The 15,784-nt window shown below is 40.0% G+C and overlaps 3 protein-coding genes across 4 annotated transcripts in view; all 3 read left to right on the top strand.

The window, feature by feature from the left end:
* Nucleotides 1-5,786, top strand: part of camkk1b (calcium/calmodulin-dependent protein kinase kinase 1, alpha b) — a 27,749-nt gene extending 21,963 nt beyond the window's left edge. The window contains exon 17 of the mRNA XM_077494240.1: nucleotides 5,705-5,786. Within this exon, the coding sequence (XP_077350366.1) occupies nucleotides 5,705-5,775 (71 nt within the window). The 3' untranslated portion in view covers nucleotides 5,776-5,786. The remainder of the gene's footprint in view (nucleotides 1-5,704) is intronic.
* On the top strand, nucleotides 378-4,455 carry LOC144000433 (RIMS-binding protein 2). Its single transcript, XM_077494251.1, has 5 exons — nucleotides 378-1,487; nucleotides 2,426-2,582; nucleotides 3,091-3,212; nucleotides 3,678-3,749; nucleotides 3,812-4,455. Exons 1-5 carry the CDS (start codon nucleotides 1,230-1,232, stop codon nucleotides 3,875-3,877), a joined length of 675 nt encoding a protein of 224 aa, XP_077350377.1. The 5' UTR covers nucleotides 378-1,229; the 3' UTR covers nucleotides 3,878-4,455.
* tlcd1 (TLC domain containing 1) lies at nucleotides 5,765-15,784 on the top strand. 2 transcript variants are annotated; one of them, XM_077494249.1, is made up of 4 exons: nucleotides 5,765-5,910; nucleotides 11,061-11,143; nucleotides 13,317-13,399; nucleotides 13,487-15,784. In XM_077494249.1, exons 1-4 carry the CDS (start codon nucleotides 5,765-5,767, stop codon nucleotides 13,889-13,891), a joined length of 717 nt encoding a protein of 238 aa, XP_077350375.1. In that variant the 3' UTR covers nucleotides 13,892-15,784. The 2 variants fall into 2 exon arrangements, with proteins under 2 accessions (XP_077350375.1, XP_077350374.1); XM_077494248.1 differs by lacking the exon at nucleotides 5,765-5,910 and adding an exon at nucleotides 7,716-8,178.

The raw sequence follows: 15,784 nt of genomic DNA, 5'->3' as shown, positions 1-15,784 counted from the left end.
AGTTTAGGTAGATAGATAGATAGATAGATAGATAGATAGATAGATAGTAAATGCAGTGTGGCATCAGTTTGACCCACATACAAGATCGACATTGCCATCGTGTGGCCCACTTGAGAAATGCACATAGGTTTGAAAATATGCTACACAATGATCATAACTATTTTGCTATCTTTTGCATATTAAGTCAAGGTTTACATGAAAATGAAAAAAAAAAAAAAACACATGTAAACTGTGTACAGTTGTAACTTTGCACGCATGTCCTTTATGTAAGCGATCAACAAGTATAAAAGGTATTTTTAATAAAATTGTAATTAACTCATTCACTGCCAGTCATTATAGAAATTTTTTACATTTCCAATACTCACGTGATATTCCATTCAATAATTATATATAAACCGAATCTACCAAATAACAGAATAGACTCCCTACTTTTTGTCCCGTCCCGTTCTTTTATAATTGACAGCAGAAAAATGTAGGTTTGCCAAAATACAGCCATTTCTCCCATGGACTCTGAAACTGTGTTTATTTCCTATAAAATGGGGCAATGATGTCATCTACCGGTGGTTGGGCATCAGTAAAGTTGTTTCCAAGTTTGATATTTACAGTGGAGCATGCTCAGATTCGCCCCCATTTAGCACCGCTCTAAAAAATACAATTGACAAGTATACTTGTCAAAGGCAGTGAATGAGTTAAAATATAACTTTATTCAAAAACCAAACGACAAGCGCCGACAGTCTCACACATACACATGGAGGCTGATTAGCCATTAAGCTTAGCTTGTTAAGGGTCAAAAGAGGAAGTGATGTCTTTACTCGAAGTGGGTCAAGTCTGGCCAAGAGCAGACATCATGGATGATTGTATGAAGCAGCATGTGGCTCATCACACAGTTACACTCGTAAACACTCGTTTCCAAGCGAACAATTGTATGTTCTTGATCATCGAGTTTTAAGCACAACAGTTGTGGTGTTATAGAAGACCTATACTGCCATCTTTGCATTTACTGAATGCATTTTTTTATATATGCATTTTGTATACTGCATTCCATGCATCTGCTGGTGCAATTTCTCGCCTTAAAAAAAAAGACAACTCTTGCCGCGTTTTTTCCCAATGACGAAGATAGCAGTGTTGTTGAATGCGCACTTTGTTGAGGTTAGGGTGGAGGTAATGCAAAGAGGATTAGCCTACCTCCTGCTTATACCTGAAATGAGGATGAGGGTGAAGGCGAGCGCATGCAGGCGGACCATCTGGAGTCCAGATTGGGCGCGGTGAGCATGGAGCTGGACGTGCTGATCTACCCCGACGAGGTGCGAGTGGCCACCCCCGAGGACCTCCGCCAGTGGGAGCTGGAGACGGCCAGCCAGAGGTCGGCTCCGCCCGCCGAACCCAGACTCTTCGTGGCGCTCTACCCGTACAACCCGGCCGCCATGTCGCCCAACCCGGACACGGCGGCCGAGGAGCTGCCCTTCGTGCCCGGACAGATCATCAAGGTGAGACAAAAGCGCTACCTTGACTTGCAAACTCAAGGTGGAACTCGAAAATCCACTTTCCTGATTGAAAGATCTAGAAATGCCATTCATAAAACGTGGGGGAAATGTATTTGAAAGGCAACATACCACACCTATTTTTTTTTTCCCCTTGAATGTCCTTTTATTAGGTCTGCAAGACCATTTGAGTTAGAGCTGCCTGCCTGCCATGCCATTTTTCAAGATATTTTTGTTGGACTTTCATTTGGAAGACTGCATTTTCTCATTAATATGCAATATGTAAATAAGCTGCGCTCCGATTGGGTCACTTGCTGTTGGGAGAAGCGACGACACTGGCGGCCATCTTATGTTGCCGCTCACTAAGTTCTCAGTGGGATTTCCACATGATTTGCTGCCTCTACAGCCACAATTCCACATCCATATGTATTCCATACAGTTGTACCAAGAAGTGTTGGACAAGCGCTACATGTACATTTCATTGCTAAGAAAAACGCTTTTAATTTTATCTTGTAAGGCAGGGGTCTCGGGAGCCCCTATCCAATCTGTTTTCCATATCTCCGTCCTTCAGCACAGCTGAATCTAATGATCAGCTAATCAGCAAGCTTTGCAGAAGCCTGATAATGATCCCGATCATGAATCAGGTGTGTTAGTGGAGAGAAACATGGAAAACAGGCTGGATAGGGCCTCTTGAGGACCAATCTTGGAGACCCCTGTTGTAAGGTATCTCTCCGGGAGTTATTCAAAGATTTCTCTGCGATCAACAATCAAGTAAAAGTAAAGCCCATCAATAAAAAAAATTAGTTCCAAAATGTAAACGTAACCTCTATTAGTCACAATTCACAATATGTAGAATAATATACTGTGAATGGTCAACATAAACAGTCAAGCTCTTGTGACTCCATAGACACATTTTCCAATTTGTTATGTGTGCAACCTGCCAGGTGTTTGGAGACAAGGACTCTGACGGCTTCTATCACGGCGAATCGGGCGGCCTATCGGGTTACGTAGCCAGTAACCTGGTGGCCGAAGTCCCCGTGGACGACTACGACCTCAAACATCTGCTCATGCAGCAGGGGTTCATCCCCGTAGACCAAACAGGTATCACTTCGTCTCTTTTTGTCATTTGTGGTGACTGTTGGCCCCTTCACGTGTTCGACATCTTCGTTGTTTGTTTGTTTGTTAGCCAGTTAGCTCGTTATTTAGCAGCTGTAGTCAGTCCATTTGTGTGCTGGTTATTTTAATTAGTTTGTTCGTGTCATTTTGCTTATCCGTTGTTTGTTAGGTCATTTTGTAGCCAGAGGGAAGCCATCTTGCGTTGCTACTTTTAAAGACCACTTCTTTTAGTGAAAACACTTACCAGTTTGTGATTTATACCAGTACAGAAGCTAGCTTAACATGTTAGTAGTGAACCCCGCCCCCCCCCCCCCCCCGACAGGTTTTGCTTTCATTTTATTCTTGATGGTATTTTAACATCATGCAGACAATATTTGGGTAGCATTTGGAGATAGATACTTTTAGAAGTGAAAATGTATAATCAATTTTTTTGATAGTGCCACCTAGAGGACTGGAGTGTAACCGTCCGTTGTCAATCAAACGCTTTACACAGGAATATCTTTGAGTCCCGATGTGAGCGACGCGTCCAGCATTCCCGAAGACGGCGTCGTACGTCGCATGGTGGCCTTGTTCGACTACGACCCATGGGAAAGTTCGCCCAACGCCGACAGCGAGGTAGGAAACGACACGCGACACCGGCAACATGAAGCAACGCACCGTGACGTCGCACACATTTCTGGAGACGAGAGATCGGGGTCATTGAGGGCCTTTTTCTGATTAATGACACACACAGATGTGTTCTTTTAGCACCAAAATTGACATTAGCTAGCAGGCTAGCCATCATCTTCTGCTAAATTATTCAAAGACAACTTAACTCATTTGCTCCCAAAAACATATAAATACGTTCTATTTTAAATATATTAAGTGTCCCAAAGATGTAATGCTTTTAGTTTTGTTTTTTTAATGCTAGAGTCTCTCAACTGCAGAGAACACAATATTCTGTAGATCTTGCAAAATCAGTCATAATCCAGTAAAACTAAATGAGTTTCTTATTGAAAGTAGACAATGGTTTTAATAGTCATTGCGTCGTCCTGGCGATGATGAGGTCCAATCCCTTCTCATGTGTCGTCTTTACCGCAGTCCGAACTGGGCTTTCATTCCGGTGACATCATCTACGTGCTCGGCGATATGGATCCCGACGGCTTCTACTACGTAAGTCCCAGTCATTTACGATGGATGGACTTTTCTTTTTGGCTCACAAACTTTCTTTTCAGGGCGATCTGCAAGGACGGCGAGGTTTGGTGCCGTCCAACTTTCTGCAGCTGCTACCGTGGGATTAGAATCTGAATTGTCGTCATTTGGTTTGTACTCATCAATACAATTATCATGTACGGCTCTGGGAAAAATCAAGAGATCGCTGCAAATTGCAACACAATCCCTTATCTCCGATTTTGATATTTATGTTGGCGTGACATGACAAAACATGTCCATTTTGTTTTAAAGTCTCTTGTTTTCCTTTGCAAACAAAAAACAAAATACTTGATTGCAAATATGATGTTAGCCTTAAGGATTGTTTAAAAATTGTGTGTTGGAATTTTTACATTTTATATTATGACTTCTTTTTATACTAATCAAAGTTTTTCCTAAATTACATCTGAACTTTAATCTTTAATATCTTTTTTTCAATACTTACTGTACATTTTATATGGTACACATGTATAGAATTGCTGTTTGTTATAATCAGGATTATTGGCAGTCAATATTCCTAAAAATCCACCAAACACATAAATGAAAACTGATATAAAACAATATGTGAATAAGCTTGGCTCCATATTCCTGTATTTTAATCTTTTTCATTGGTTTCAACAGAATGCTTTTGCTCTGCTTTTGTAAATAAAGACCAAACTATATAAATGCATTATGTGCACATTTTATTTTTGCTGAAAAAATGCATGTGCTTTATTTTTATGTATGTTAAAAAAATAGCCATCACAATGATAGAATTGTAAAATAGTAACACTAATAACTAATATAACTAATACTGGTGCCTTCCAAGGGTCCCAAGGACACGCTACCTTAAAAAAAAAACATTTTCAAATATCAGAAATTTACTTTTTAAAATTACTGTCAGATTATCAATGCTATCCTATTTACCAATGTGTTTAACAAATAGCACATATACATTATTTTTAACAAGAGTGGCACACCGTACATAGGGTGCGCCAACACTTTTTTTTTTTATTTTTTTTTTTTTTCTCTCTCTTAACACGTATGTCCTGGTTGTTGTTTTTTTTGTTTTTTGTTTGCAATTTCAGCATTTTAAATGTAGCGGATTATTAACTCCATACAGTCATGTAATATGCTCCTTTTTTTTTTTTTTAATAGAAAGTCAAAATTTTGTTTTATTAATCTGGAGTTGACATTTTTCTGTTTTTCAAACAGACAAAAAAAAAGAAGCAAATTTAAGTAGCGTGTGGCTGTAAAAGTCGCAGTTTGGCTTCATTTCCGTTCAACTCATGAGTCCAGGCTGCACTCCAACGTGTGAGGAAGGGACGGGTGTGCATGACATTGCAGATTAGCTCAGCACTGCGCTTGCATCATCGCCCGTCTATTCTTGCACAATTGGATTATATCCAAAGCGGTCCTGTTCTTGTTCCTGTGTATATACTGGACACGTGGACATAGTCGACACAACGGCTCAATCACATGACAATATATTGTAAATCATGAAAATAAATCATTCCGATAGGCCAAGTAAAAATAAACAACTTTATTTATTTATGTATTTTGGGGTTTAGATGTTTAACATTTATAGTAGTAGGCTACAGGCTGACATTCGTTTTAATATGAACAAACGTAGTTGCAAAACCGCAAATAAATGTGAAAAGCCCTGAGAATTGTTTTTGCAACGACAAAGGAAAAAAAAGAAAGACTTCCAACCACTTATTTTGCAACACTGATCATGTTAAACGCTGTCATGCTCCTGTTAGGGCTTACAGTATGTACAAGGTTAGCTTTAGCAAGCTCACTGCAAAGTGCAACCAACCAACTTCAACATTCGTTCACTGTTGAATGCTGCCACCCAGTGGACATAATTGTAACTGCAACTTTACCATCACGTTAGCAATATCGTTAGTTATTTTCTTGGATGTTAATTCGGACGACAGTTTGTGTCTCTGCTAGTCAGTCAAGTCAGCAGCAGCAAAAGCAGTGTCGACGTGAGGATCATGAGAGTTGAGCTGAGCGAAGGGGAGCCGGAGCGAGACACTCGCCTGCCGTTCAGGGGCTGCCCGGCTCGGAACGTGTTCACCATCGGCCTCCCGCTGGAGAAGACAAGCTGCGAGAAGGCGGCCAGCTGCACACGGAAAAAAAGGTCAGTGACGTCACACACACGTACTTCCAGGAGGCAAAAGCGCTTCATAAACAGTTATATGATTTTTCTAATATTGTAAATGTTACTTTGAACTGATGTTTGATGTCCTAATGCTGTGAATGTTAAAAGCAAGGTTTCCAAAAAAAATAAAAAAAATCTCCGTCATTTGAGGCACAGTCATTGGGAAATTAACGGCCGAATGATGATTTTTAAGCCTATACTGCGTCCAAAGTTTTACTTTTCAGAACAGTAAAACCTAACTATTAAATAAATATTTACTAAATTTAAGCAAATCTAACTATTAAATAAATATTTACTAAATTTAAGCAAATCGAAAGCGATGAAAGGAAAACGCAAAGCACGTAGAAGTAGCTGGGAAAATTGCTCAATCCAAGTGTTCCTGAACGCGCCATACTGACGTCCAAGAAAATAGGCGTGGCAAAATTTGACAATGTTTTTATGTAAACATTAAGAAAGGAATAAAACACACTGTGTAGTGAGTTGAAAACTATTGATTGTGTTATTTCAACTAACGATTTAAACGTGTTCACAAAACAAATAAAAGCGACGAGTCTCTCAAATGGTTGGTGTCTGCGCAGTTGCACTGTTGCAGGCTGCAGCGCCCTCTTCTGGTTACTTTATTCATGCGTCCTTTTAATCTGAGGCCTCTGGAGATAACATGTAGGCTCGAATGTTTTTAAGACACTACATTTCTGTTGGCTATTTTTCTTAAACATACAACCTTTATTTAATCAAATAAAAAGCTATTGAGATCAATAATCTGTTTTTGCAAGACCAGGACGACCTGGTCAAGAGTTCAGCACACAAAACTGAGAATATATAAAAAGTTTGAGCACCATTTTTGTTAAGTGCACGTGTCAAACACAGACACTTTTCCGGTTCCCTCGCCGTTTATCAATCAGCATGAATCGGATGGCTCCAAGTGTATACTCGGAGATTTCTGTTGTGTCTGCAAAGAATTCCAGGACGTGGAGGCAGTAAAACTGAATGAACGAACGCTTGCTTCCCCTGCAGTTCACTTCTGACGCGAGGAACAAAAAGATGGAGAACGTCAAGCAACGGCTTGTAGTTCTCTATTAATAAAGAAACGCGCCGAACCCTGCATGCCAAATATTCTTCTAAATCAGCACTACAACAAGAATTTCTTTGACTGGGCGTGGTTATTGAAGTAGCCTAGTCTTAAATCACAACAAGTAAAAGTATACTTCTCCTTCAAAGTGCACTCGCATACATGCATTTCTCATCCACTTTCAAATCTTGTGCGCATTTGAACTAGGGGTGTGCTCAAAATATCGATACGGCAATATATCGTTGCAGGCCTCATTACAATACACGTATCGATACGCAGGCGTCAGAATCGATATTGCTTGTTAACTTTAAATAGGCAGTTAACGTTTGCCTTTGCAGCTTGAATTGCCTAAAAAATAGAAACCAGCAGCGTCTTTGAAGTTAATTGCCTTCAATTAATGCAAAAATAGCTCACCAGTGATTGGACACTGTGTCTTGCTAAGAAAAATTAAAGCAGAGGAATAATATCAACATTTATTTACTAATAAACTTAACATGGCACGTGTCTCAATCTTCCTATAGTTTGTTTTTAAAAAAAAACTAAATAAAATGTGTCTTATGTGGGATACATATGTATCGCAATACGTATCGTATCGTGAGCCCCCTGTATCGTGATACGTATCGTATCGTGAGGTTGGCGCCAATACCCAGCCCTAGTTCGAACGTCGTCTGCTTTGCCACGCCCTCGTTCGTGTCAGCATGGGTGCAGACGAGCAAGGAGCGACAACGCGGGACGCAACAGGCGAGTGCCCCCCCCCTCCCCTCCCTCTACCACGCCCAATCCTCCAGAACTTGTTTCTTATTTGACTTGGCGTGGAAACATCACCATCCAAAGTGTGCGACACGGCGGCGCACGCCACGAGGAGCTTCCGACCAGGCTCCAATCCACTCCCACTGGATAGCACGCGTATCCGGAACCATCCAGCCTTCCAGTCCGAGGAGGGACCGCGAGGCACGGCGGCGGTGAGCCAGGATGGAGGCCCTGGAAGCGGTGCTCAAGAGACACACGGGACCGTCGGTGGTGCTCTTCTCCGTCCTCTTCAGGGTGGTCTACGGGCTTCTGCGGAAGATGCCCGCGCCCAAGAACGTGGTCCTGGACGAGTTCCAAACGTGGAAGTGGAGGAACCTCTCCTTGTCCATGGTGCACTCCATACTCACCGGGACGTGGGCTGTCTCGAGGTAGGACGACTTTTGCGTGTTGGATAGGCTGGGGCAGCGTCAATAAGCACTACAACATACTTTACTAAACAGATACCGATTCAGTACAAAACCTTTGTCAAAAGAGTAGAAAAAAGACTGACGAGTAGGTTACTTTTTTCAGGTGTTTGTTGTTTATTTCCTACATTTTGCCTCTGGTTGAAAACAGATGCTGTCAGTACTTGCTACCTCTTACTTTGTGAAAATAGCAGAAGTGGCAAATAACTCAAAGCAGAGGTCTCAAACTCGCCGCCCGGGGACCATTTGCGGCCCACAGGATGATGTTTTGCAGCTTCCTACTTGACATTAAAGTTTAATGTTACTGCAGCTAACACGTTTTTTGTTGTTGTTTGTCTTTTTTTTTTGTATTTTGCCATGTCACATTTCTACAGTGTTCCCTCGTTTTCCGCTGGGGTTAGGTTCCAAAAAATACCCGCAATAAATGAAATCCGCGAAGTAGTTAGCTTTATGTTTTACAACTCTTATAAACGTTTTAAGGCTCTAAAATCCCCGCCCGCACAATTTATACACTTTTCTCATTGAGGCATTTACATGTTCTCACATTTCTCTCTTGTTCAAACATTGACAATGTTCAAACCTTCATAAATTTTATAAAATGGGCATATTACTGTAAAAAAAATATGCAAAATTGCATTTAAAAAAAAAATCCGCGATACAGCGAGACCGCGAAAAGTGAACCGCGTTATAGCGAGGGAAGACTGCATTTTGAAATTTTCCCCACTTATGGGCTAACATAGCTTCAAGCTCATTAGCGCTTTCAGTGAAACATAATTTTGAAGTGGCGCCAAGAGGAAGGAAAAAAGATATCCTGTCACCCAATCCCAAGTCTTGTTTCAAAACGTGCCGTGAAATGAAAGGGTGGCGCTGAAACAAAACAGGCGATCGAATGTTTGTTTGTTTGTTTGTTTGTTTGTTTGTGTACAGGGGTACCTCAGCATGTCTTGAATGCATAAAGAAAGTTTTCTCATGAAAATATATGAAATATCTGCAGAAATGTGAGTATACTCACGTTTTTTTATCAATTTATTTATTTTTACTACTTTCTACCTTTTAATTATTTGAAAACATGTTACTTTCTAGTCTACTTTGGCAAAATTACTGCAGTAGTAACTTTTTGAAGTATCTGTTGATATTCAAAAAATATAGTAAATACTTATATTTCTGACAACTTTTTACTTTTATTCCCTACATTTGAAAACAGACATGTCATTTTTGGAGTCAGACACTGTACCCATTCTTCAGGTATCTGATCTGACCTATTTTTGTTTTGACTGGTTACATTTGAAAACAGACCGTCTGCATTTTCCTCTTCACCTTGTCAACATAGAGGTGTGAAAAAGTACTCACCCCTTGTACAAATTTGTCAGGTTTTGTTAGAGTATTTATTTTTGAGCCGCGCTTCCATTTCACCTTCTACATTTGATAACAGTTAACAGTTAGCTGCTGTCACATGGGGTTTTGCTTATGTTTTCAATTGACTAACAAAAAATGCTAAATTAGCGGATGCTAAAACCTGAAAAAAAACAAAAACAAAACAAAAAACACCCGGTTTGTATGTGGTTTTTGGAGTGGATGACAAACGATGGTGTGTTGCCTCACATTAGTTTCAGAACTGATAACATCAGTCTGGAATAAGGCCATGGTTGGTTTGACAAAGTGGAGGGTATAAAGTACAGATTTTGTAGCGAACCAAAGTAAATGTGGTCAGAAAGCAAAATATTCAAGTATACATAAATACATCGATTTAAGCACAGGAACGAAATATTTCTGCTTCATTATTGTGTGTGTGTCGCGGGGGGGGGGGGGGGATGTAGCCTGGGACACTGCGACACCATTGTCTTCATTTTCTAGTCACAGTCACATGATGTGTGGAGCAAGTTTGGATGAGTGTGCAAGCCACAAAAACAAGTTTGTTGCATGTTTGCAAGCAGTCGAGGTACAAGTCCAACTTGTATTGGTTGGACGTCAACCGGAAAAACCTGCTGCTGCTGCTAAGACAAACTTTGATGACTCATTAAAGTTCACCACTGAAGAAAGTGGTGACTTTTTCCTTGTGAAAGGGTGATTGACTGAGCAATCCTCTTTTTTTTTTTTTCTTTTTTTTTTTTCTCCAACATTTCTACAGATTACGAATTCCCCCCCCCCAAAAAAAACCAAACAAACAGGTGACTTAAAAAAAAAAAAAAAAAAAAAAGGCTTTTCTTCATAATGAAATATTTCTTGAGTACCGGTAAATGTATCCACCTCCGCGGTTGTGATAATTAAATGTATCCACCTCCGCGGTTGTGATAATTTTACTCGCCTTTGCTTTATGTCGCCTACATGAAACATTTCAGAGTTTTACGTCACAAGTCAAAATAACTGTCTTACTGGGTGAAAGGAAGCTCATTGAAAAACATTGGACTTTGGACCGTTGCAATTTGATTTGTGAGGATGATTTCAAAATGTGATGAAATGTCATTTGACTAACAATCTGTCTGCAAATGGTACTTAGAGTTTTTACACCTTAACCTAGGACTTTACATTCGACTTCTCATACTGACAACGCAGCATCAGGAGCAACTGGGGGTTCAGTATCTTGCTCAAGGATACTTTGACATGATCATGATGGCATGGGATCGAACCCACAACCACTGGTTTCCAAGATAATGACTCTACCACTGAGCTACATGGCAGCAGTGCCATATCACAGACTTATTTTGACCTATGGTGACAAAAGCAGGACAAAAATGGATTTTGAAAGCATAGGGCAGTTAATCATAAGCAGCTTCAAATGTTTCTATAAACTTTTCTGTTAAAATGGCTTCTCACCATAAGTTGTGTATGTATTCCCCTGGTCACAGTGTGCTGGTTTGGCCTGAGACGTTGCGTGACCTTCACTATTACCACACGCCACTCTCCTACCTGCTCGTGTGCATTTCAACAGGTCAGTGAACTCATCGTCATACACACATATCACTCAATTTTTGGGCGTGGCTATAAAGGTGATGGTGAAAAATATGAAAACACGCATGTATGTCATAAATGTTTTCATTGTACATTGTTTGCCATAGAAGTCATATTATTGTTTTTTTTAACATCTGTGTTTTTTTCTTTTTCTTGTGTGGGGGGATTCTTATTGGCAATTTATCAACATATTTTAAAGACTTTTTGGGGTTGAATTTATTATTATTATTATTATTATTATTATTATTATTATTTTATGCGTTTATAATGGATTTCTATTATAAACAGATTTTGGCTATTTGTGACCCAGTCTCCATCACACACAAATGGCAGAGATCCACTGTATCTTTTATTAATATTTTTATAATTGATTCATCAATTGATTAGTTAATCGACTAATTGGATTAATTTTAATTTTGCATTTTGCAAGTTTGTTACAAAAGCATTTTCCCCCTGATTACTATTTATTAATCAGTAGTTGGTGGTTATTTCTGACTTCGTATTACTGTATAGCGATTAAAAAAAAAAAGGGGGGGGGGGGATTTATGTTATATTATGGTACCGGTTCGGTCATTGTTTGCAAATGTCTTATTTTGATAAAACACAGAAGATAAACAGTCTTCGCTCATGAAGGACTACAGAAATCAATCAACAATTACTGTTGATATGCTAAAATCAGAACATTTTGACAATTTTAAATAAAAATAAATTTAAAAAAAAGGCTCCAAACTATTACCGGTACTTGATGATTAAAATAGTAGTCGATTAATCTGGTCATCAATTAATCGTTGAATTTTGACAGCTCTAAACTATTTGGTGAAGATGCACACGGAAGTTGTCGGTGGCGTGCTGCGCTGGCGCTGGTTTTGCTGGGGCGTGTATCCTGTACTTTCTCATGTGCCGCCAAACAAAAAGCCAAGGTCCCGCCCCCTCACCTGATTCTCAAAAACCAGTCAACTGGCAGCCACTCAAACCACTGCAGCGACCAATCAACTGATCATTGTGACTCTGTTTTGTCGTCTCTGCGTTTCATGTGTCACCACTGAGTCACAAATCTCTGGTGGTTTTGGCCCCTGACAACACTTTGCTTTTGTTGTTTTAACACACGCGCACGCACCCCCACACAATGTGTTCGCCACAGCGTGCCAGTCATTCCCAGGCACAAAAGGACTCTCAGTGAGTGGAATTGCTGCAGGACAACAAGCGCTTAGATACGCAGATGTGCAAAAATAAAAGGACACTATTAGCCCTATTAGTGTTAGCTCGAGAAGGAAATCTGATTTGTCATTCATTCAAAAGTATAATACATATCAAGCACATGTTATAACTCCCAGTCAGTATTGCCTGTAAGAGTACAGGGTCACCAAACCTTTGGAAACTGAGAGCTACTACTTCCTGGGTACTGATTAATGTCAAGGGCTACCAGTTTAATAAACAATTCTTAAGTAATTAATTTAAATGAAATTGATGGAAAATAATTTCTTTGTTTCTGTTTCGTCTGCCAGCTTTCCTCCACTCATGCTAATTTGCTACCTTGACTAGACTTTATGCCGATGTGATCGGCTACCGAACTAGAATATTCCATTTCAAATCGCTACTGCCACCTATTGACGAAAAATGAAACGCGCATATGACGTCACAAATTCGAACCCGAATCCAGTCTGAAAACTATTGGCCAGATGCTTGTAGGAGTGCCCATTGTGAACAGCTAAGGTGTTAATCTAATAATTAGAACACGTTTCAGTCATAAATGGTCAAATAAAAAGGCTATTTTGGGGGGAAAAGTTCAATTTTGAATGTTTATTTTATTATTATTATTTTTTAAATGCATTTCAATTGGGTCAGTTATATGCGGGTTTTTACTATTCAGGGGCCATTTAATTCTGTACAGTGGAAAAAAATAAAATAAATTCAAATGAATCAGAATAAGAATGAATAAAATACTGTATTCGAAAATGCAGTAAATACAATCTAATAAATTAAATTTCATTTCAAATGTCTGTTGATGTTGATGATTTAAAAAAAAAAAAAAAAAATGGTTCCAGGACCAAAATCGAACTAGTTACTACCTATCTACTAAAACAGAAACTAAATTAAAAGATATAAAATCCATGTCTTGTGGCTAACTATTTTTCAATGTTGTTCCTTCTCAGGATACTTTGTGCAGGATACGGCCGAAATCATCCTGATGGGACACGCAAGAGCAGCTTGGGAATTCCTCATCCACCATGCACTTGTACGAAAACGCAATCATCCATCCATCCAATCTAAATCTACATCGCGGATGTATAATAATTTTGAGACATCTCCCAATATCTGTCAGGTGATCTGTTGCTTCCTGTACACGCTCTACACGCACCTGTACGTGGCCGGCGCGGTGGTGACGCTCTTCGTGGAGTTGAACAGCGTGACGCTCCACCTGCGCCTGCTGCTCAAGCTGGCGGGGGCCACCTCGTCGACCGCCTACCGCGTCAACAAGATGCTCAACATATGGACCTTCGTGGCCATCCGCCTGGCCGCGCAGTTCTACCTCACCTGGTACGTCATCAAAAACTATTCCGAGCTGCACAACGCCGCCTTCTTCATGTGTGCCCTGATGACGACCAACATCATGATGCTGATGTACCTCTGCCGCCTCATTCGCTCCGACTTCCTCCGGCACGTCGGCGGCAAGGAGTACGCGGTCCGCAATGGCACGCACAACTCCAAGAAGTTTCTCAGCGATTGATTGTAGCAACTTTTTGCTTCCGCAAGGAAGAAAAGGACGAAGCAGGTTAGCGAACGACGAGTGGTGGAAAGTTCGGATTCGCTGGTTCATGTTTTCTCCTGCTCACCATGTTTGGTTTAAGAAGTACTTTGGGTCCTTTGGTTTGACATTTTGGGCAACACTTGAAGCCTCAAAGATGACATATGCTTTTTTTTTTTCATGATTTAAAACCATGGCAGCAGAGTGACGAAAGGGTTAACACGTCTGCCACGCAGTCAAGAGGTTCTGGGTTTGAATCTGCTGAGTTGTCCGTCTTCCCACCCCCAAAACATAATTAGCAAAAAAGCATACTTGGCTAAGGTGTATTTGAACACTTTTTGAGAAAACAAGCAAAATTCTTGCCTCCCATCACCATTTGTAGATTACCATGACACGGATGGCGATGCATTTTTATTATTTTATTTTTATTTTTGCAAACACTTTGATATATTTTTTTAATTGATATTGTGATGGTAAGTTAAAAACGGCTTAAGCCACGAGCCGCATTTGACGCCACTAACTCGATCAATTATGCTAGTCGGCTAACTTCATGCTAGCTTCATTGGAGACGCTAACTTATCTGTATGTACGTGTGAATACTTGTGTATGTATATGTGCCATAACATTCATTGGTGACCCGTCCGTTGTTTGTCTGTGACCTGTGATTGGCTGGCGACCAGTCCAGGTTGTATCCCGCCTCATGCCCCAAAGCCAGCTGGGATAGGCTCCACATGGGTATGCAAACTGACACCATTTCCTCCTAGCCAAGCATTAAAACAGGCCCTTGGCAGAACACTGGTTGTTAACTGGTCTGACACACAGTCAAGAGGTTCTGGGTTTGAATCCGCTGGACACTCGGGCTTCTTCCCCCAAAACATCCTCAGCAAAATAGCACACTTGCATTTTTTATTTTTTATTTATTTTTTGGTAAACAAGGAAAAAACAAAACTTCTCCTTCTCTAGTGGTTGACTGGTATGCCACACAGTCAAAATGTTCTGGGTTTGAATCCTTGTTGAACCTATAAAGTGCGAACTACGAGGCGCACGTAAGGACCCATAACATGAGTAAAAGCACTTGAGTGTTTTTTTTTTTCTTATGAAGGCATCACTTCAACACTAAGCTGCCACAAGTCCACTTGTCAATTTCGTGTACCAAATCAGTGAATGTGGGACATTGAACGTGACCCTTTTCCAAAGTCAAACACTCACCTGGTCTCCCTTTACCTTGTTGACCACTTTGCCGAATATTCAAGTACGTGTCGGTTTTCAGAAGCTTTTCCATGCTATACAGTAGTTCCCTTTCAGTGTTCTTTCGTAGGTAGTAGCTTAGCATACAGACAGGAAATAGAATTTCAACATGGAAAAGGCTGCACCTTTTTCTTTTGGGTCAATTTCAGGTTACTTGCAGGTTTTAAAGACTGGAATGTCTGCAATATATTTTTCAATGTTTACCTTAGATGTCTTTCTAATGATGGAGTAAACATCTAGTGCACATTCAAGCTAAAATGCATTTTATACATCCAAATTGTGCCATAAAATCAATCAGCATCCAAATATTAAATGATGTATCATTTTATATCATTTCAGGCAAGATAACAATTACAAAGCGCATGGACAGAAATGAGGATGGAACAATATCTGACCTGTTCCGCAGTGCCTTGACCACAGTGCCTTTTTAAAACAATTATGAATGTTGCATTGTTTTTTTGTGAAACCAAAAAAAAACCTCAGACATTTTATTCTTTAATCATCAAACATTTGACTGTGACAATAATGTGTGTTCTTATGAAGTAACAAGTGTGTTTTTTTTTGTTTTTTTTTGTTTTTTTTATTCTGATGAGTGAAATTGCAAATTAAACGTCTGTAAAGTTTGAA

The sequence above is a fragment of the Festucalex cinctus genome, chromosome 13 (genome assembly GCF_051991245.1).
Source record: "Festucalex cinctus isolate MCC-2025b chromosome 13, RoL_Fcin_1.0, whole genome shotgun sequence".
NCBI lineage: Eukaryota > Metazoa > Chordata > Actinopteri > Syngnathiformes > Syngnathidae > Festucalex > Festucalex cinctus.
The sequence above is the reverse complement of the archived record's forward strand: the minus strand, read 5'-3'. Positions and strand labels throughout refer to the sequence as shown.

Excerpts from the sequence above, each read along its gene's own strand:
- LOC144000433 (XM_077494251.1), top strand. The coding sequence starts at position 1,230 with ATGCAGGCGGACCATCTGGAGTCCAGATTGGGCGCGGTGAGCATGGAG. Across the intron at positions 3,213-3,677 it reads CGCCCAACGCCGACAGCGAG|TCCGAACTGGGCTTTCATTC; the intron begins GTAGGAAACGAC and ends TCTTTACCGCAG. Across the intron at positions 3,750-3,811 it reads ATCCCGACGGCTTCTACTAC|GGCGATCTGCAAGGACGGCG; the intron begins GTAAGTCCCAGT and ends CTTTCTTTTCAG.
- tlcd1 (XM_077494248.1), top strand. The coding sequence starts at position 7,973 with ATGGAGGCCCTGGAAGCGGTGCTCAAGAGACACACGGGACCGTCGGTG. Across the intron at positions 8,179-11,060 it reads GGGACGTGGGCTGTCTCGAG|TGTGCTGGTTTGGCCTGAGA; the intron begins GTAGGACGACTT and ends CCCTGGTCACAG. Across the intron at positions 11,144-13,316 it reads GCTCGTGTGCATTTCAACAG|GATACTTTGTGCAGGATACG; the intron begins GTCAGTGAACTC and ends GTTCCTTCTCAG.